Source organism: Chiloscyllium punctatum, chromosome 15 (assembly GCF_047496795.1).
Source record: "Chiloscyllium punctatum isolate Juve2018m chromosome 15, sChiPun1.3, whole genome shotgun sequence".
Classification (NCBI taxonomy): Eukaryota; Metazoa; Chordata; class Chondrichthyes; order Orectolobiformes; family Hemiscylliidae; genus Chiloscyllium; species Chiloscyllium punctatum.
In genome coordinates, this window is record NC_092753.1 from 40,428,081 (window position 1) to 40,449,212 (window position 21,132).

The 21,132-nt window shown below is 40.2% G+C and overlaps 1 protein-coding gene across 5 annotated transcripts in view; it reads right to left on the reverse strand.

Annotated features, from left to right (window-relative positions):
- LOC140486208 (interleukin-1 receptor accessory protein-like 1) overlaps positions 1-21,132 on the reverse strand; it is a 1,398,735-nt gene that overhangs the window by 992,718 nt on the left and 384,885 nt on the right. For 4 of the 5 annotated variants that reach the window (XM_072585030.1, XM_072585026.1, XM_072585028.1 and 1 more), the window contains one exon: positions 6,868-6,933. The exons of the other annotated variant lie outside the window; for it this stretch is intronic. In XM_072585030.1, the coding sequence (XP_072441131.1) occupies positions 6,868-6,933 (66 nt within the window). The remainder of the gene's footprint in view (positions 1-6,867; positions 6,934-21,132) is intronic. 5 annotated transcript variants of the gene reach the window in all.

Sequence of the window (21,132 nt, forward strand, 5' to 3'; positions counted from 1 at the left end):
ACTGCACATCTGGATAGTAGTAACAGGATAGGTCAGAGTCAACATGGATTTATGAAGGGGAAATCATGCTTGACTAATCTTCTTGAATTTTTTGAGGATGTAACTCTGAGGATGGACGAGGGAGATCCAGTAGATGGATTGTACCTGGACTTTCAGAAAGCTTTTGATAAAGTCCTACATAGGAGGTTACTAAGTAAAATTAGGGCGCATGATATTGGGGGCAAAGTACTAGATTGGATTGAAAATTGGTTGGCTGATAGGAAACAAAGGGTAGTGATAAACGGCTCCATTTCAGAATGGCAGGCAGTGACCAGTGGGGTACCGCAGGGATCCGTGCTGGGTCCACAGCTTTTTACAATATATGTTAATGATATAGAAGATGGTATCAGCAATAACATTAGGAAATTTGCTGATGATACAAAGCTGGGTGTCAGGGTGAAATGTGATGAGGATGTTAGGAGATTACAGGGTGACCTGGACAAGTTAGGTGAGTGGGCAGATGCATGGCAGATGCAGTTTAATGTGGATAAATGTATGGTTATCCACTTTGGTGGCAAGAACAGGAAGGCAGATTACTACCTAAATGGAATCAATTTAGGTAAAGGGGCAGTACAAAGAGATCTCGGTGTTCTTGTACACCAGTCAATGAAGGCAAGCATGCAGGTACAGCAGGTAGTGAAGAAGGCTAATAGCATGCTGGCCTTCATAACAAGAGGGATTAAGTGTAGAAGCAAAAAGGTGCTCCTGCAGCTGTACAGGGCCCTGGTGAGACCACACCTGGACTACTGTGTGCAGTTCTGGTCTCCAAATTTGAGGAAAGACAATCTGGCTATTGAGGGAGTGCAACGTAGGTTCACGAGGTCAATTCCTGGAATGGCGGGATTACCTTACACTGAAAGACTGAAGCGACTGGGCTTGTATACCCTTGAGTTTAGAAGACTGAGAGGGGATCTGATTGAGACATATAAGATTATTAAAGGATTGGACACTCTGGCAGCAGGAAACATGTTTCCGCTGATGGGTGAGTTACGAACCAGAGGACACAGCTTAAAAATATGGGGTAGACTATTTAGGACAGAGATGAGGAGAAACTTCTTCACCCAGAGAGTGGTGGCTGTGTGAAATGCTCTGCCCCAGAGGGCAGTGGAGGCCCAGTCTCTGGATTCATTTAAGAAAGAGTTGGATAGAGCTCTCAAGGATAATGGAATCAAGGGTTATGGAGATAAGGCAGGAAGAGGATACTGATTAGGAATGATCAGCCATGATCATATTCAATGGTGGTGCAGGCTAGAAGGGCTGAATGGCCTACTCCTGCACCTATTGTCTATTGTCAAAGATTTTCTTGTTTCCCTAGAGCACTAAGCTCCAAATCCTTATCTACAAATGCAGTCTAACTGACTTCTTCTACAGTTGCTGCAAAATGAGTTTCCAGATTGAGACTTTTCATCCTCCAGTTCAGACTGCTGTGACCACTTACCCAATCCTCCCCACACGTTCATTCCTCCTGTGGCCAAGATTTCACCTGTATCAACTTAACCCTCATACAGTTCCCTCTTTAATCCTCCTTATATTGCTACTGGTTTTCAAAAGCCTCCTGAAAAATTAATCATTTTGACCATGCCTTTGCACAAAATGCTTTGGAATGCTGACTGTGCTACTGGCCTTTTGGCAGTAAAAGTGACAACTTGTTTTTTGGGTGCAAAAAGAAAAAGAAAATCAGGTGACTTGACTTTTTTTAAACAACGTTAACTTGTGCACTCATATGCTGGGTTGGTTACCCCACCCAGGGTCCACTCTGTGACCCTTGCAGCCTATATGCATCTTTCAATTGCTGTTCAGCATGGAGGAGTACTAACCTCTCAGTTTTAAAGGGCGGGAGGCCAAGGTACCCTTGCTCAAATTGCACTTTATATTGAGACATTTGGTGGGGTCCACAGCTAATAATGAAGACTCCCAGAGAAATTCCCTCTCTAGTGTATGCCACTTCAGGTGGGACTTTCCTGTTAATGGAATAGGAAATATCTAGGATGGTTATCATGGTGCATGGGACGTTATCTGGAAGGTATAATTTGGATGATATGACTATAACAATCAATTGCTTAATGAATCTGTGATCGAGAGGCAGGCAGCATCATGAGGTGGAGAAATTGATATTTCGGGTGTAAGCCTTCTTCAGGACTAGTGGTGGGTGTAGGGGAAGCTGCAGTTAAAGGGGGTGGCGGGGGCAGGGTGGTGAAGTGGGGATAGGTGAAGGCATGTAGAGGGTACGACCTGGTTGGTCAATAGGAGGAATGAATCTGGATAGTGGCAGGAAGGAATGGAAGGGAGGGGGAGGAGCTGGGAATGGAGTCAGGGGTTGGAAAAGGAGGTTATTTGAAATTTGAGAAGTCAATGTTGAGTCTTTCGGGCTGTAGGCTGTCCAGGCAGAAGATGAGGTGAAGTTCCTCCAATTTGCGATTTGATTCATTGTGGTAATGATGGTCATGTTGGAAAGGGAGAGGGAAGGGGAATTAAAAAGGGCGGTGACTGGAAGGTCCAGTCGACCCTTGCGAACTGTTCCCTAAGTTTACATTTAGTCTTTATTGTGTTTGGGTGGTTTTAGAGCAATGGAGCAGGAAATGGAGGAGATGCAGTGGATTGCTGAGAAATTGGGAGAGGGGGATGGAGTTCTTGCAGGATACTGGGTAGTGGTGTAGCCCAGGTAGCTTATAAACCCACACTCCCATAACTATCTGGACTACACATTCTCCCACTCAGCATCCTGCAAGAACTCCATTTCATTTTCCCAACTCCTCCGCCTCTTTTGCATCTGCTCAGTCGAGGAGATATTCCACAGCCAAGAGTTCCGGATATCCACCTATTTTGTGCTTTTCCCCCTTCCATCATCCAGACTGCCCTCCACCGCACCACCTCCTGCTGGTCTACCAAAAATGCTCACTTGTTGCTACTCTATCCAGCCTACATTCAAATGTGCCTTGGTGTGTCCTCAATTGCCCTTACTCGTCCTTACCCTATCTTTTTTCTGCTTTCCAGACACCCTGGCCAGGATATGCTATTTAAATTAGAGTTATCCAATATGTTCAAGTTTTCTACTGTCAGAAAGGTAGAACATTGTAAAAGAAAAATCACATTCATACCGCTATGATGATATCCAGGGTGAAGGAAATGCTTCTTAATCTATCTGGTTCCTCTACATGTCCACTCTTTTCCCGCACAGTTCAAATCTTCCCAGCACTCTGAGTGGTTACTATTCATTAGCTCATTCACCTGTTCCAATTCTTCCTGGACCTCTACACACTTTATTGCCCCTGGTCCTCTCCTGACTCTCTGTTCTCACCAAATCTCTCTCATCTGTCTTTCATTTGACTACCATTTGTAGAGTGCTTGGTTCACCTACTCATTCTGAAATTTTCTGCACCCATTGACACAAAAGTAAGGGAAAGCAATAAAAGCTTGACTGAGCTCCTCCCACATGTAGGCCTTTCTGCAGAAGCTGTACAAGGCTTGAAATACTCACCTCGGAGAAAGTGAATACTGCAGATGCTGGAGATCAGTTACTCACCACTCAGTATTACTCACTCCTCAGTATCCTGTGTCTTTCTGCAATTATAACCTGCTTTACCAATTCCAGATCACATTTGGAGGTACGCTAGCGAGTGAAAAATAAAAGTCCAAAGAAAGGAACATTGACACAGCATCACTGAAACACCAGTGATATTAGGGGAGTGGGGGAGAGAGAGAAGAGAGAGAGAGAGAGAGAGAGAGGGAGAGAGACACAGAGAGATAGATTATGTCAAACAGTAATGGAAAGAGTGATCATTTAAAATTATATTGACAAAGCAAGAAAAATGTGAAGGAGTCACAGAAGAAAAAAAGAGAAAGGATAGAAGATAAAATCTGAGTGAGCAAGATAAAAATAGAGTGCAGAAACAAAACATCAATATAAGAGCACCAAGCTCTAGTTGTACCAGGAGAACAATTCATGTGGCTGAAATTATATGGTCCTATCCTCAGTTGCAATTAGTCAAGGAGAGTATACTTTCAACTCACTAGACTCCTGTTTGTAAGCAGCAGGAGGCCTCCATGAGAAACTAGGACTGAACGAACAGACAGAGATACATGAAAATGTTGCTGAGAAAGGTTTGGGAGGACCTTTCATACCTGCTATTCCTGATCCCACAAAGAAGGACACAAAAGGCTTATTTCTGGCTCTAACTCCTCCTGATGGGTTGACCTGGTGGAGAAACAAAAAGTGCTTCCATGGACAGAAAGAGTCAGGTTCCAATTACATCATCAGAACCCAATCTGCATACTTACTTTGAATCCAAATGAACTGCTGTTTAAATTCAGAATCTCCACAGGGATACTGGAAACTGAGAGAGTAAACCACATTGACAGATTTTATCTGCCTGTTTTCAAACAGGATGGAAGAGTTAAAAATGTCCATGTAGTAATTTTACCATGGCTATATTGTAATTCACAGCGTGCCATTAAAAAGAAACATTCCAGCCTCCTACATTACTCAAGAAACAGCAAAGATAATCCAATATCATCCTATCCAATTTATTCAATCTATTCATGGCTATACTATGTCCAGCAATTGATTCTCTCCATGCCATTACTTCAATAGGATCTACCCTTTGCCCCTTTATCATCATCAGCCATGTGCCCATGACAAAAGCAACAGAAGAGATGGGGTCAGGGCTCATGACTGTCAGCGTCATCCATCTCCCTCCTGCCTTGACTTCTGATGCCTCTCTGTTGTCAGACTGATTGTACAAACTCCAGATCCAGATACGCCACAGTTTCATTGTGTTAAATATTGAAAAAGAAGTTATTTGTGATCCCTGCCAAAAATATTTGACACCTATTCCATTCAGTTTATGGTTATGTCTCAAGCTTGTGACATGATTTGATCCATAGTTGATATGGAGGAACTATATCCACCTTATCAGGAAGGCCAGGTATATGCACCACCCTATCAAACCCCATCGTCACTTCTGCCTCATCTAATTTGCTGCTAAAAGTCTTAACCATGTCTTTGTCATTTACAGAATTGACAATTCTAATGATTTATAGATCAAGTTTCCATATTGCATGATCAAAATGGCAAGACCAGCATGTGAATCCAATGTATAACTGCAGTCCTTTGCTAAAATAATTTTAGAGACCAGTTAAGAGTCAATTACAAAGTCAGTGGGTGTGGGTCTGGAGTCACACCAAGTCGAAATGAGTAAGAATGATAGACCTCCTTTCCTAAAGGACATTATTGAATCAAAGGGTTTTTACAAGAATAGACTATTGTTTCATGGTCACCATTGTTAAGATGAACTTTCAGTTCTAGTTTTTTTCAAATTCAAATTTCCACCAGCTAGCATGGTGGCCCAGTGCACTCCTAAAAGCATTAGTTTGTGTTTCTGTATCACTGGGCTAGTGTTATCACCACTAAGCCACTGTCTCCAGTTCACCATTCCCTTGATTGTTGACCTACACTGTCCAAAAGTTCCTCAGACTTCAACTTCAAAATCTCATCCTTGTATTCAAAGCCTTTCATGGTCTTCTTATTCTTACCTCTGTGATCCTCTTGCCCCACATTACTTCATGAGCTACCCATGTGTCAAATCTAGGTATCCTCTGCCTCTCACAATTGCTGTGCCTTCAGCTGTTTAGACTGAGTTCTGGGATTTCCTCTCTAACTCCTCATGCCTTTCCCTCTAATTCTTTAAGGTCCTTCTTAGAACACTTCTCAATGACCAAGCCCCTTGTCAGTTTAGCTTGATTTCTCTGACTATGCTTCTTTGAAGTGCTTGTGAATATCTTTCTACAGCAAAAAACAATAGAAGTATATGTTGCCATTTGTCAATACTGCACAAAATTTTACCAAAACAGTTCTTGCAAAACAAAAATTACTTAAACAGTGAAAAAAAAGACATTCTAAAAGATCAGTTTATGCTGCAAAATTAAAGGCTTGCCTGGTAACTTAGTTAAACCCATATATTTACTCATCAAGTTCAGCGTGTTTGTGAATGTATATGTGCACCCAAAAACTGATCAGCTATCATCCAACAGAAACTCAAGCCATGAGCTGAATCGTCATATTTTTCCTTGAACATCAGCGATACTGGAACAGCTGTGAGAAACATATGGCACTGACGTGGATGAGAAGCTGCTGGGTTTGTTGAGCGAGACCCTGATCAAAGTGATTGATGTTGGATTTAATGCACAAATTCACCAACGATGCTTCTGAGAAAAGAATGCACCAGAGCTAAACACAAAATGGACTAATAAATGACATATGCAATAATATCTGCATTTCCCTAAGGGCATTTTTAAACATTTCTTGGAACTCATCTTTTGATCATTTTTATCATCATAAATACAGGACTGCGCAATAAAAAACATACCTTGCACAAATTCTATTTTATTGGATAACCTACAATAATCATGAGGTTTATTTGAAGTAAATCACATAATGTAGTCTCCCATTTTCTACAGAGGCATTGTGTTTTTACAAGTACAATGAATAAAAATTAAACGTTAGGTTAATCTAACTTTGTAAATAATTCTTAAAATGTTCAGTTTTGATTATTATAACTCTATTACATTTCATTATTTGTTATAACATGTCTTTACCACCATAACCCAAATTTTCTTTCAAAGTCCAAATTTACTTTTGCTGTAACCTGCCATTTTTTCAGGTTCATTGATCTTTGAAATGCTAATTTAATCATATCACGTGAATTTAAACCAATTTGCTCTTCCCATCGCAATTATTTTCTTGTTCATAAAGCAAAGAGTGGTGGGGGTGGAAAGACTTTACAGAGTTTAATACTTAAGGTGTATAATGTGATACGACTCTAATCTTACCTCCCTCCCTCTTGAAGTTTATTTTTAGAATGTTGGACTTTGTATGCGAGTCCTGATTCAGAAGAACTGCAACGAAAAATTTGAAAGTAAAAGTTGAACTCTCATCTCCACATAATACTACATTAATTTATAAGGGACAATATTAAATAAATACAGAAATATTGAGAATTCTTTCATGGGATGTGAACACTTGCTCATCCTGAAATGCCCATGAGAAAGGCACTCATTTTATAGCACATTAATTTTATTATTCATTGCTTTCAATAGAAGGTAAACACAGTCTATGTTAAAATTGATTTTTAAAAATTCTTTTATCAAATATGGTTAATTGGATTGAGAAGGCCTTTTTTTGACATTGTTTAGTTACAGGTTTGGCGGAAGGTTATAGGTTTTTGACCCAATGTCTAAATTAATGGTGATACCAAACAAGTCAGGATTGTGAGAGACTCAGAGGGGACTCACAGGTGATGGTGTTCCCATATGTCGGTGACAGTCGTCCTTATAGTTTATAAAGATATCAGGTTCAGAAATCAAAAGGCACATGAAAAGGGTGGAACTCCTCAGTATGTATGAAATGAGCTGTGAAGTCAGATCATATGGAACTTGAGTCTCAGTCCATAGTGCTCCTGATAAGGCTTCCTTTTACCATCCTCTGTACATAGCATTTCAACAAAACCTTCTGCTGTTCAATTAAGGGTTTAGATCTCACATTACTACCTGGTGGCAAGACACGCAAAACCAGATATGAGAAGTGCCTAAATTGAAAACCAGCAAAGATGAACCATGAGTCAAGCCAGTTATCGAAACCCAGGAGGTAGGGAAAATACCTGGTGAACCTCAGCAATGACTGGGGCTAGCGATGACTTCGAGGTGTACCTCGATACCAATCCAGAAAATTGCAAATCCTCTGCAGAAGCTGAAAAAAGTGCAAGTGAAGGTTCATAGCAAAATGCATGGTTCGCAACCCAGAAATCAATTAGCCAACAGTCAGTAAAATATTACAGTGAAAAAACACTTTGAGGCAAAGAAAGAAGCACTCAGAGGACAAACTAATGACAAGCACACAAAGAAACATAATGCTATCCAAGCCACAAAGGGACTTTAGCAGAGCCAGCCCTACTTAGCTCGTGCTGTAGAGAGTCTCAAGTGCAAACAGTCAGTCAGTCAGAGGGAAAGCTGCAATGGTTGTACAGAAAGTCAAGCAGTGACAATCTGTGAGAGTCTCAGTACAGGATTTAGAGGGCCAGGATGAACTCTTCTTAGGGGATATGGCAGGCCCACTGAAAATCTGATTGCCTGGACAGCGCATGCTTGCAAGATGAACTTTGTATGGAAGTGTTTAAATGGCAGAAAATCTACTTTGAAATTGAATAATCTTTTCAGATTTTAAGACATAATTGAGACCAAAAATCTTCAAACTATCCTCCATTAAACTTTGAGGCATGGGGGGTTCAAGAATTCGAGTGAGAGGCCAGCTGCAACAGAAAAAGCTGCAAACTACGCCTCATTCATAATCATCACAACTATTTATTATATAGTTTTATATAGTTTTAGACACCCTTCCATCAGCAGACTATAAAGATACATCAGTCCTACTATTGAAAGACAGTGTCTCTATATTTCCTTCAAAACAAAAAGGTATAAATGGTCAAAAAATGCACACCAAAGATGCCACCAAAGGATGTTCCAAGTGTGTTCTGAATATGGTTACAGAGAAGGAAACCCAACAGGCAATTTATTAATTTACTATAATCTGAAATTTCTGAACCTTTGTGTATTTCGGCATTCAAGAGGGAGTGTGTTCCAGAAAACCCCTTTCTTTCAATGAGAATCCATTCTTTCTCAAAGAAGATAAGGAGGTAGTAAAATTGTCTACCAACAGCACAGAATCTGTTTTGGATATGCAGCAGCAGAAACTGCAGGCACAGACAGATGAAGAGATTCCACCAAGAATAGAGAGCAAGATACTCTCTGCTGGTCCAGTCAGTAATAAAAGCAAGTGAAGAAACCTCTGTGGTCAGTAAAGTGATCACAAAAACTTCTTGCATCAAGAAATACAGAGCGAGAAATATTTCCACAATCTTGCAAAGAACAGGTCTCTGATCATCTAAACAAATTCAAGGCCACTGAAACTCCAGTCAGGACAGGTAGTACCTCAGCTGCAGAGGCTAGTTTATTGAAACAAATCTTTGTAATCATGTGCAGAGAACATCAGGAGAGAGATTGATTAGAAATCTGCAAGTTATTAGAACTAAGAAAACTTAGGCTCTCAGATTTGTGAAAAGTTCATGTCAGCAGATTTGCAAAAGACTCATCAGGTTGTCTTCACAATCCTCAGCAAATTAACCGTCAGGGGTCAGTAAAGTCCAACCCTGAAGAGTTGAGATAGGAGTGTAATTTCTCTGGATTTGAGTGTCTGTAATTGAGTGTCAAGATGCATGTTGAGACGCAGTTTTGCTGTGTTTTACAATCTTTCTAACTGTTTTCTATAGTTTGAAAGCTTGGCTTTCTTCCCCTTCAGTTGTTATAAAAAATCTGTAGCATTGTGTGAGCACGAATCCATAACTAATCACCAGATAGGTCACAAAAGTAAAAAAAAATCACATTAAGTTTTCAAGGTTTCATTCTGGTGTCTGACTTGTCCAGTAGTACCATTAGCAGGGGTCATAACCATAGTCTTAGTATTTAAAAAAAAATTATTCAGCCAACTCCTTGTTTTCGTTCACTACATTGGCAAATATAAGGTATAGTGGTATGTTATAAAGATATGCTCCCAAAAAACTTCTATCGCACAAGATATCTCATAAAATATACATCATGTAAATGATTTTGGCACACGTCAAAAATGATGCAATCAACAGCACATACTCACACATTCTTTGTTAATTATGCAAATTCTAATCAGGCTTTTAGAAATAAGTGGAACTATTCAATCTCTGTAATCCATTTAAACCATGTAAAATATTAGATGCTGCTGCTTTAGAAGTCACAGTGGAGTGCCCTTATGCCTAAACTATTACACCTGTGGTTTCATGTAGAATTCATAATCTTAGTCATGTCACTGGAGAGAAGATGCACAGCCTTCATGCAGTATTTTCCCCTCAGGGGCAGGAGGGAATCAGTGGAAATGTGATGGCCAGCCCACTGACAAATGGCCTGGAGCAGTTGCCAGTTGAGTGGTGTTGGCAAAGTTCATGTTGAACCAGACTGTTCATCCACCCGCCTCACCACAGGAGTTGCAAGGCCCTTTCTAATCTTTCTGTGGAGTAAAGTGGAGGAGAAACAGAGAAGAATTTACACTGTCTGAATAGTATTGATTTTATTCAGAACAATTTCCACAGACATTGATTTTGAAGTTGGTCCAGAGTAGATAGTGAATATTTAACAGAACATTAGTTCAAATAGAACTCAAATGAGTGATTGAAATGACTGTTAGAAACACAGTAATTTATTTACAGTAAACATAATTTATTGCTTCAATAAGATAACAACTTGAAGCAAAAAATCCTATAAAGTCCAATATTAAACTATTACAATGTTATGCAATTAGCTCTCTAGTAAAGTACTGAGTTTCTGAACTGATTTTTCATTCAAACATATTAACAGCATTGTTTTCACAATGTGAAGCATTCACTTATCCACTAAACATTGGATCAGGGTAAAAAGTAAAAGTATTTCTGGTTGTTTTGCATCTCCAGAGAAAAAGAATAAAAGTTGACCTAATTCATTTATACATACCGCTAAAGAATACAAGCCTTCTGGCTGAAGTCCTTTGGAAACTTTGATATTTTTGAAGCCATTTCACTATTCTTTTCAATGTTCATCTCCACTATATGGGTATGCTTCCAATTTTACTGGAAGTGACAACTCTTCATTCATATATTCCACAATAATTCAATGTCCTACAAAATGCATATCAGCAAGCTTTACGCATGCAAGCCTGCTTTAAGCAAGCAAAGTCAGTGGTTAAACCAAATGATTTCAGCAAAATAAAAGTTCCACATCATTACGTTCTAACATCGACAGATTTTTCTTTCCTCTCAAGACATTTGGTTTTTGAAATTCAATCATGTCCAAAAACTGGGGCATAGGGTACATGGTGCCTTTTCACACGGATGCAAGGACCACATGAAATTAATGTTGGCAGCTCCTTATCATGAGCCAGGCATATTGCCAAGACTGCCTATGGTATTTATTGGCTTTACACCTGTTTGAGAAGATGGGGGGTGGGGCAGAAATCAAGCTTCACACACACTAATTAAAGTCGGCTGGTGCATCTTAAAGTAAAAAGCACATCCTAGCTAAAGCCATAAAGGAAAGTGACTGAAGCAGCAAAAGGTTGGAGGACATGCACATTTGCTCCCCTGGATTTCCCATGCCACACTAGGGGCATGGTTCATTTGATAAGAGTGGTCTTGTTATTGAGCTAAAGAAAGAAACATCTGGGAAATATCAGTGTGGTAAGAGATTACAAATACTATGCTAGGGAACCTAGTTCACAACAAGGAGCTGTAATGTAGAATTTGCCAACGACCTACAAACATACAAATCAACATCCTGGAAACTAGCTCCTCAGATGCTGCCTCACCTGCTGTGCTTTTCCAGCACTACCCTCTTGACCCTCCACTACCAAAGCTCAGTGGAATCATTGTGTGCCATCTACAAGTTTCATCACAAAAGCTCCTTCAATCTTCCAAAATTGCAATCACTATTACCTCAAAGGACAAGAACAGCAGGTGCATGAGAACATCACCACCTTCAAATTCTTCTCCTAGCCACACACCACCCAGACCTGAAATTATATTGCTATTTCTTCACTGTCACTGAGTCAAAATGTTAGAACTTAACAGTGAGTAGGTGGACCACCAGATGGACTGCAGTGGTTATAAAAGACAGTTCACTACCATCACCTTCACAAGAACAGTTAGGGGCAGATAGGAAATGCTGGCCACTAATGTCACTGTACTATCAATCCAGGCTAATGTTCTGAGAACATGGGTTAAAATCGTACCATGCTAGATGGTAAGATTGAATTAAAAAAACAGGAATGAAAAGCTAGCCTAATAATAGTTTGATCATTACTGCTGACTGTCATACAAATTCATCTGGTTTATCAATATCCTTTAGGGAAGGAAATCTGCCATCCTTTGTTGGTCTGGTCTACATGTGACACCATACTCTTAGCGATATGGTTTTCTCTCAACTGCTTGCTCGGAAATTAGAGATCAGAAATAATGCCTGCATCCTCTGAATAAATAAAAATATTTATTGCAATCTATCCCAGCATGGATTGACAGGGTTTTACAGATACATTCCTGGTGATGTATCTTGAAGAAATTGATTAACTGAATGCTGTTCAAAGTCCATGTCTCTGACATGTACAGGAGGACAGACAACATTGTAGCTTGGCAGAAGAGAGCATTATAGTTTAATGAGCTTGGTGTTGGGTGTGAGGCCTTTGTCATTATATACTCTTTTCTTCAGTCATCCAAACGTTGCACTAGTACAGTGGACATGACGTTGAGTTTTTCAACAGGAGCTTCAAAAGCACGTGAAATGATCCATGTTGCCCAGTGGCTCACCATGGATCCTGCTTGTCAGAATGAAGTGTTATGCAGTGGGAGCAGGCTGGCAGAAAAAAGTGCCTTCCAGATATTTAGTCTTGTAGCCATTCTCTCATACACTTCTGTCCATGGCCCAATGGGGGTTTGGAGCCTGTCCTCAAAGTGTGCAGCAGCAAGTGACAATTGCATACAGTGGTGTGATTACAGAGATTGGGGTGGTCTTGGTTCTGATCTGGAGGTGATTTTGGTTGAATACCTTCCTACTCATCCTAAAATGTAATTCCATGCTGGCAGGTAGCTTCATGGAGAAACAAGGGAGTGTGGTGGTGAGATGGATAGAAAAGAACATTACAGTGTAATGACATAGCCTGCTTGATCCCGGTTTACACTCATGTTGGGTCCATGGCAAATCCATTAGTGAAGGTCATTACTTACATGCCAAAGTCCACCAGATGCAGAATGGTGATGAATTTCTACAGGTACTTAAATTTGAGGAGGATGCTCCATCAATTCTCCTGGTTAAGAGAGATTTGAAGACCATTGACCTCACAAAGAAAACCTTACAGAGGGAAATTGCTGCTGCTTACTGCACTTTTCTTGGATTTGCCTTGCTGTGAAGATTATGTCCTACGTGCCTCTCGATGGATGGAATCCACATTGCAACAAATCTGGTGAGACTGTTGAGCCACTGGGACGACGCAATTGAGAAAGATTCTTGTAATGCCCTTGTCCATTATAGACAGCAGGGTTACCACTCTGCAGTTATGGCAATCAATCTAATCTCAATCCTTGAAGATGGTTACAATTGTGATGTCTCAGATTCCCTAGCTTGCTCGTCTCCTTCCAGATGAGGAAAGGTATTTGGCTACCTATTCTCCACCATATTTTAGTATATACATAGGAATTCTGTCTGTGATGACTGCTTTAGTGGTTCTTCACCATTTGATGACGTTTTGAAGCTTATATTGGGCTGGGGTTGTGCTGAAGTGGTGGAGGCTAGTCTGTTATGGGATGTGGTGGAAACACTCATGTTAGATGACTGAGTTTCAGTTGAAGAGCTCCTTAAAGTGCTCCTTCAAACAACTGCTGCCTGTCACTGTGCCCTCAGCAGGCACCTTTCCTTTCTTAACTCCCATCCTTGGCTGCTTGTGTTGTAGAGGTTTTGACGACACTGAAGAAATCATGTAAAAACTGGCTGTAAGTCACTTGCTGAATATTCTGTGCTCTCTCCACACTATTTGCTCTTTATGCCTTTTGTTTTTGTCAGACCTCTATATTCAGACTACCAATCTACTATTTCTCCCCTCAAATTTTGGTTACAGTTCAAGAACTCCATGCAGCTTTGACTTAGTAGTTCCTCACTCTCCAATTTTTTTTTTGTCAAACCAGTCTTGATGTTATAGATAGCATGGACCAGACTAAACACTCTCAAGATATATGAAGAAAATACCTCTAAAATAAGAAAGTGTTATGGTCTAGTTAAGTGTAGGGTGTTCTGATCCAGATGCAATTCAATTGGTCGAACTTCCCAACTTTAAGCAAAGCACACTTTATTTTTACATGACAGTTCAAATGGAGACAATAAAAAGAAAAGGATTAGCTTATCTATAACTATCAATATCCTTAACAAAATCATCTACATTTTAACTACTACAAATAACTGTTCCAATGCAGTAATAGGTCATAACCCAATGCCTTTGGCAAAGGTGAATTCAGTAAAATAGATTGTCTTACATGCAATTCCAGCAGCAGGAAGAGAACCCAAGCTTTTAGCTATAACAGAGAGAGGAACAAGAGCTTCCACATCCAGCTTCAAGACCCCAGCAAAGACTGAAAGCGAAAGCAAGAAACCTTTGGTCTGTGGGAGCTGGACTCCACCCATTCAGGCTGTATCATTGTTCCAACTTGGAAAAAACCCAATTCCCCACAAACTCTTCAGATTATTGGCTTTGTGAGGACTGCTCATCACCCAACTTTTCATTATAAGAAAAACTAGGACAAAACTGGAGCAGTGGATGTGGTGTACATGAATTTAAGCAAAGCATTTGATGAGGTCCCCCATGACAGGCTCATTCAGAAAATAAGGAGCCATGGGATACAGGGAAACATGGCTGCCTGGATACAGAATTGGCTGGCCCATAAAAGACAGAGGATGGAAGTAGATGGAAAGTATTCAGCCTGGAGCTTGGTAACCAGCAGTGTTCCACCGGGATCTGTTCTGGGACCTCTGCTCTTTGTGATCTTTATAAATGACTTGGATGAGGAAGTGGGAGGATGGGTTAATAAGTTTGCTGATGACATGAAGGTTGGTGGAGTGGTGGATAGTATGGAGGGCTTTTGTAGGTTCCAATGGGACATTGACAGAATGCAGAACCGGGCTCAGAAGTCAGCTGGTTGAACTCAGATGGAGTTCAACCTGGAAACCTATGAAGTGATTCATTTTGGAAGGTCAAATCTGAATGCAGATTATAGGGTTAAAGGCAGAATTCTTGGCAATGTGGAGGAAGAGAGGGATCTTGAGGTCCACATTCATAGATCCCACAAAGTTGTCACTCAAGTTACTAGGGTTGTTAAGAAGGCATATGGTGTGTTGGCTTTCATTAGCATGGGGATTGAGTTTAAGAGCCGTGAGGTCATGCTGCAGCTCCACAAAGCCCTGGATAGACAACACTTGGAACACAACTGTGTTCAGTTCTTATTACCTCATTATAGGAAGAATAGACAGGGTGCAGAGGAGATTTACCAGGATGCTCCTGGACTGGAGGGCATGTCTTATGAAGAAAGGTTGAGGAAGCTAGGGCTTTTCTTATTGGACCAAAGAAGGATTAGAGGTGACTTGATAGAGATGTACAAGATGTTGAGAGGCACAGATAGAATGGATAGCCAGAGACTTTTTCCCAGGGCAGAAATGTCTAACACGAGGGGGCATAATATTAAGGCAATTGGAGGAAGGTTTAGGGGAAATGTCAGAGGTAGGTCTTTACACAGAGAGTGGGGCGTGCATGCAATACACTGCCAGCAATGGTAGTACCATTAGATACTTTAGGGACCTTAAAGGGACTCTTAGATAGGCACATAGAAGATAACACAATGAAAGTTATGTTGGTTAGTTTGATCTTAGAGTAGGCTAAAAGATCGGCATAACATTGAGGGCCGAACGGCCTGTCGTGTACTGTACTGTTCTATGTTCTAAAATACACCTCTTAAAACCTTAGTATCATCACTCCTCATTCCTTTAAAAGAAAACATCAATAAGGATGGATTTATTTTTTAAAAACTTTTAGCCTGACACTATTAGTAAACTACAATACATATACATTACATTGGCTCTAAGCATGCAAGACTTCACGATAAAATCCAGTTCAGTCCAGTTTTATTTTTCTCACCATTATATGTCTGTCTTCTTTCAGAATTGTGACGTGTAGCAACTACGTTCTCTCGTGCTGCCAAGTGTATAATTTTCAAATTAAATGGCTTCAGTAATAGGCTCCCTGTAAACAGTCTGGAATTTTTATCCTTAATTTTTTCCAAAGACTTTAAGGGGTTATGATCAGTATACACACCTGTCTCAGACATGTAAATCTTCTAGGAGAGGACTGCAGATGCTGGAGATCAGAAAATGCGTTGCTGGAAAAGCGCAGCAGGTCAGGAGAATCGACGTTTCGGGCATGAGCCCTTCTTCAGGATTCTCGATTCTCCTGCTCCTTGGATGCTGCCTGACCTGCAGCGCTTTTCCAGCAACACATTTTCAGCTCAGACACATAAATGGCAATATGAATGTTGAAATGTTGCAACACCAACACCAAGCTCAAGGTCTCCTTCTCAATTGCGTAATATTTCAGTTGATGATTATTTCATTTTCTGGAAAAATAGCCAATAGGTCTTTCTATCTTTTTATCTTCTTCTTGCAAGAGTACAACACTAACACCCACATCACTCGTATCGATAGCTTTGGTGTGTCTAACACTGGAGCAGGGGTTAACAGAGCTTTCAGTCTGTCAACTGCCTCCTGACATTCCTCCGTCCACTGAAATTTTCTGCACTTCTTCAGTAAGTCAAATTTAGTAAAACAGGTTGTCTCACATGCAATTCTAACAGTAGGAAGAGAACATCAGCTTTTAGCTGTAACAGAGAGGGGAATAAAAGCTTCCACAACCAGCTTCCTGAGCTGAGCAACTGCAGAAAGCTAAAACTAAAAACCCTGGTTCTGTGGGAGCTTGATCAAGCTGTTGTCCCAACTTTTAAAAAAAACCAAAGCCTCACAAGCTGTTTACTTTTTTGCCTTCAAACGGACTTCTCCAGACCTCTGTCTCAACCTTTTTTTGTTCAGAAAAGAAATGGGACAAAACACATCTCTTAAAACTATGGTATCATCACACAGGTAAGAAACTAAGAGTCTCCTTCTAAGTGTTGTTTTATCTTTAAATCTGACTTGGATTTGAGAGTTAGAAACAAAACGTTTTGCCACTAGGAAGCAGTTTCCAGTGGAATTCCAGAAGGTTCACATCCAGATCACTTGCTTTGTGTAGTATCAATATATGATTGATTTGGACTTTAATGCAGACATCATGGTCAAGAAGTTTGCAGACATTAATGTGGTTCTGTTCTCAGAATGATCCAGGTCTTCTGCCAGCACGATATTGAACTGTATCCCAATCATGTATAGATTTCAGTTATGAGTTGCGTACAAAGCAAATTTGTTTTCACCTGTGTTGTATATCGCATGTGGAAACAGTACACAAAAATTAGAAAATCATAAACATAAAACAGTGTTATAATTACCACTTACTTCTAAATAAATTGTCTAATTTTCACAAAATTTTCCTGAATAATGTTCTCTTAACTGCTCTATTATTGCATCCTGCTTCTTCCCATCAATTATCGAAGAACATATCACTTCTATACCAAATGCTGAAGTGTGGTTCAGTAAGTATCACAGCTGTTATAGTGATATTCATTCCTTTGTGAAGAGAAATGAGTCAGAAAATGAATTCAAATGCAAATAAGAACTTGAATACTAATTATATAAATTTGCATTATTTATCATGAAAATATATAAATTTGCATTTTGATCTTCTTTAATGTAGTGCAATGGCTTCATACCCTGTACAAACCAGAACTAAGGATGATCACATAACCAGAGGAGAAACTACTTCACAGAGCCATTAAGGCACGATCAAAATTTAAAAATTCATTCGAAGACATTGATGCCCTACATGTTGGAATCTGCCTTGGATTCTCCTGTTGCAATTTGTCATTTATTAGTTTATGATGAGTAGCGTATTGCCAGCTGGCACATCTACACATAAGGAATGGGTTAGCTCTATGAGTGGATCACTGTGCACCACATGTTTCTGAAAATGTTGCTGCAGTCATTTTCAGAAAAATAGTTTTCAGGTGGCCCCGTTTCTAAAAGTGAACTACTTTCTATTTCCTTTGCTTCTTGGTGTGCTATTTCCAGCTAAAAACAGATGAGCAATTATATCGACCTATGTGGTCATATTTCGCAGATGAGCTGCTAAATTGCCATCAGCAAGCAGATTGGGGAACATGTTATTTGTGGTCCCCTCACTCCTCTGCACAAATATTCACATAAACTCTGGCCAGCTGAGAGAAATCAAAAAGGATGAATCTAGCCAATCTTCACCGGCCTAACACAAGGGCAGTTAGATCAACTTTAGTGATCCAATTGTTGTTGTCTCAAACACAGAATAGTATCAAAATCTTGAATCTTTGCATTCTGTGGGTTCATTTCCACACAGTGCAGAGATCAGCTGAGTCATTGGGAATGCGCTCTACACCTCAATAAACTTTTGGTAATTTGATAACTGAGGATAAACAGGAGATTATTAGATTACAATGGAAGAACATTATAATCAGGAGTATGTCAGACCCTGAGTCTGACCCATCTTCAGTAAGATCAGGGCTGATCTCATAATGGGCTTAATTATTGGAAAGCCTCCCTATGAACTTCATTGCCTTCTAAATCAGACATTTGTCTAGCTTAAACTTGAATATATTAAATCACTGAGCCCTTGTGAAAGACGATTTCAAAGGCTAACTGATGTTTTCTGGATCTAAAATGGATCAAAAGGAGTTAATACTGAGAAGTATCATATGTGCCAGACACTGAGGTGATGTCATGTGGATTTGAGAGTAGAACAGTTTGGGTTCCCGAAGGAGTAAGGCTTGATATCTGATTCTCCTTAAATCTCTGCAACAATATCCAACATATCAATGTAGCCTGTAATTAGTTACCAATGTGTAATAAGCTATATCTTGTTAACTACAACAGATTCTTCTAGTTAGACCAAGAAGTGATTTTGCTTTACATTAAACTAAGCAGGGCTAATAGTATCCGACACTTAAAGTAAATGCTGGCACAAACCTTCATCGTGAGCAGCAGCTAACACAATGTGATGCCTTAAAGTTCTCATGCGATATTCACAAACTTCTGAGAAAAGACATTCCTCCTCCTCTCATGAAATGGAAGACCTTTTATTTGTAAAACTGTGCCTCCTTACTTGATTTAACCCGTGAGGGAAACATTCTCTCAACATCTACTCTTCGCTGTCAAGCCCCCTCAGAATCTTGTGTTTCAACAAGATCACCTCTCATATTTATAAACTCCAAACTAGTACAGGCCCAACATGCTCAACCTTTCCTCTCAAAAACAACTTCATTCTGGAATTAGCCAGGCACATATATATACTGCTTCCAATGTAAGTACTTCCCTCTTTAAAGTAAGGATACTACTCAAAATTCTCTCAGTGCCATCCTTATACAGTTGTCAGAAGACCTCCCTACTGTTATACTCCATGTCTTTTCATCTTCTATTTACCTGTTATACATGCACACTAATTTCTTATGATTCATGTGTGAAGAGTCCCCTCTGTACTGAAGCATTCTTCAGTCTCTCTGTAGATAATTAATATTCTGCTTCTCTACTCTCCCTGCCAAAGTGGACAACTTCACTTTTCCAACATGTTCCGTCTGCCAAGTTCTGGCAAATAATACAAGTGAAAGAACACACCAGATGAACAATCTGGTTCAACTGACAAGATTGGAACATCACAAATAAATGTATTTCTTACAGTTGACACTTCAGCTGGTAATGCAACTGCAAATTCTCAGCTTAAGTAAATAAAGTTATGTAAAACTTTACAAACTTGATGTTAGTTATCTGTTGGATTATTCCTCACACAAGATGTAGCCACAATCTTCCTGATCTAACTTGTGAGCTTGTTATACTGCAAATGCTGTTTTAGATAACCCTTTTTATTAATTGTCCTCTACCATTTTGCAAACAACTGCAACACTTTAAAACTATTAAAAGTGCAGATTATTGTTCACTTATCCTCCCTAAACATTTACAACAGCAAATTGTTTTTTGCTCGCACAGAACTTGAGTACTGCTGTGAAAAGACACATTTTGTCCAAGCTTTCAGATTTGCACTCATCAAGACATTTTGCAAGAATACAATTTCAAAGGGCAAAAGGAGCAGTTATACTGCATGAGAGAATAAACCATTGCTGGTCCTTTGCAGGGCAATGTCTTGATCAGAGTCAAATTGTCTAAATTAAAGAATCAGCATGAGTATTTAGCATCGAGCACATTCTCCATGGCAACAGCTCCACCAGAGTCCATTTGCAAGCCAGTTAACATCCTCCTTTCATAGAACATAGAACATAGAACAATACAGCACAGAACAGTCCCTTCGGCCCACGATGTTGTGCCGAACTTCTATCCTAGATTAAGCACCCATCCATGTACCTATCCAAATGCCGCTTAAAGGTCGCCAATGATTCTGACTCTACCACTCCCACGGGCAGCGCATTCCATGCCCCCACCACTCTCTGGGTAAAGAACCCACCCCTGACATCTCCCCTATACCTTCCACCCTTCACCTTAAATTTATGTCCCCTTGTAACACTCTGTTGTACCCGGGGAAAAAGTTTCTGACTGTCTACTCTATCTATTCCTCTGATCATCTTATAAACCTCTATCAAGTCACCCCTCATCCTTCGCCGTTCCAACGAGAAAAGGCCGAGAACTCTCAACCTATCCTCGTACGACCTACTCTCCATTCCAGGCAACATCCTGGTAAATCTTCTCTGCACCCTCTCCAAAGCTTCCACATCTTTCCTAAAGTGAGGTGACCAGAACTGCACACAGTACTCCAACTGTGGCCTAACCAAAGTCCTGTACAGCTGCAACATCACTTCACGACTCTTGAATTCAATCCCTCTGCTAATGAACGATAATACTCCATAGGCCTTCTTACAAACTCTATCCACCTGAGTGGCAACCTTCAAAGATCTATGTACATAGACCCCAAGATCCCTCTGTTCCTCCACCTGACCAAGAACCCTACCATTAATCCTGTATTCCGCATTCTTATTTGTTCTTCCGAAATGGACAACCTCACACTTGGCAGGGTTGAACTCCATCTGCCACTCCTCAGCCCAGCTCTGCATCATATCTAAGTCCCTCTGCAGCCGACAACAGCCCTCCTCACTGTCCACAACTCCACCTATCTTTGTATCATCTGCAAATTTACTGACCCACCCTTCGACTCCCTCATCTAAGTCATTAATAAAAATTACAAACAGCAGAGGACCCAGAACTGATCCCTGCGGAACTCCACTTGTAACTGGGCTCCAGGCTGAATATTTACCATCTACCACCACTCTCTGACTT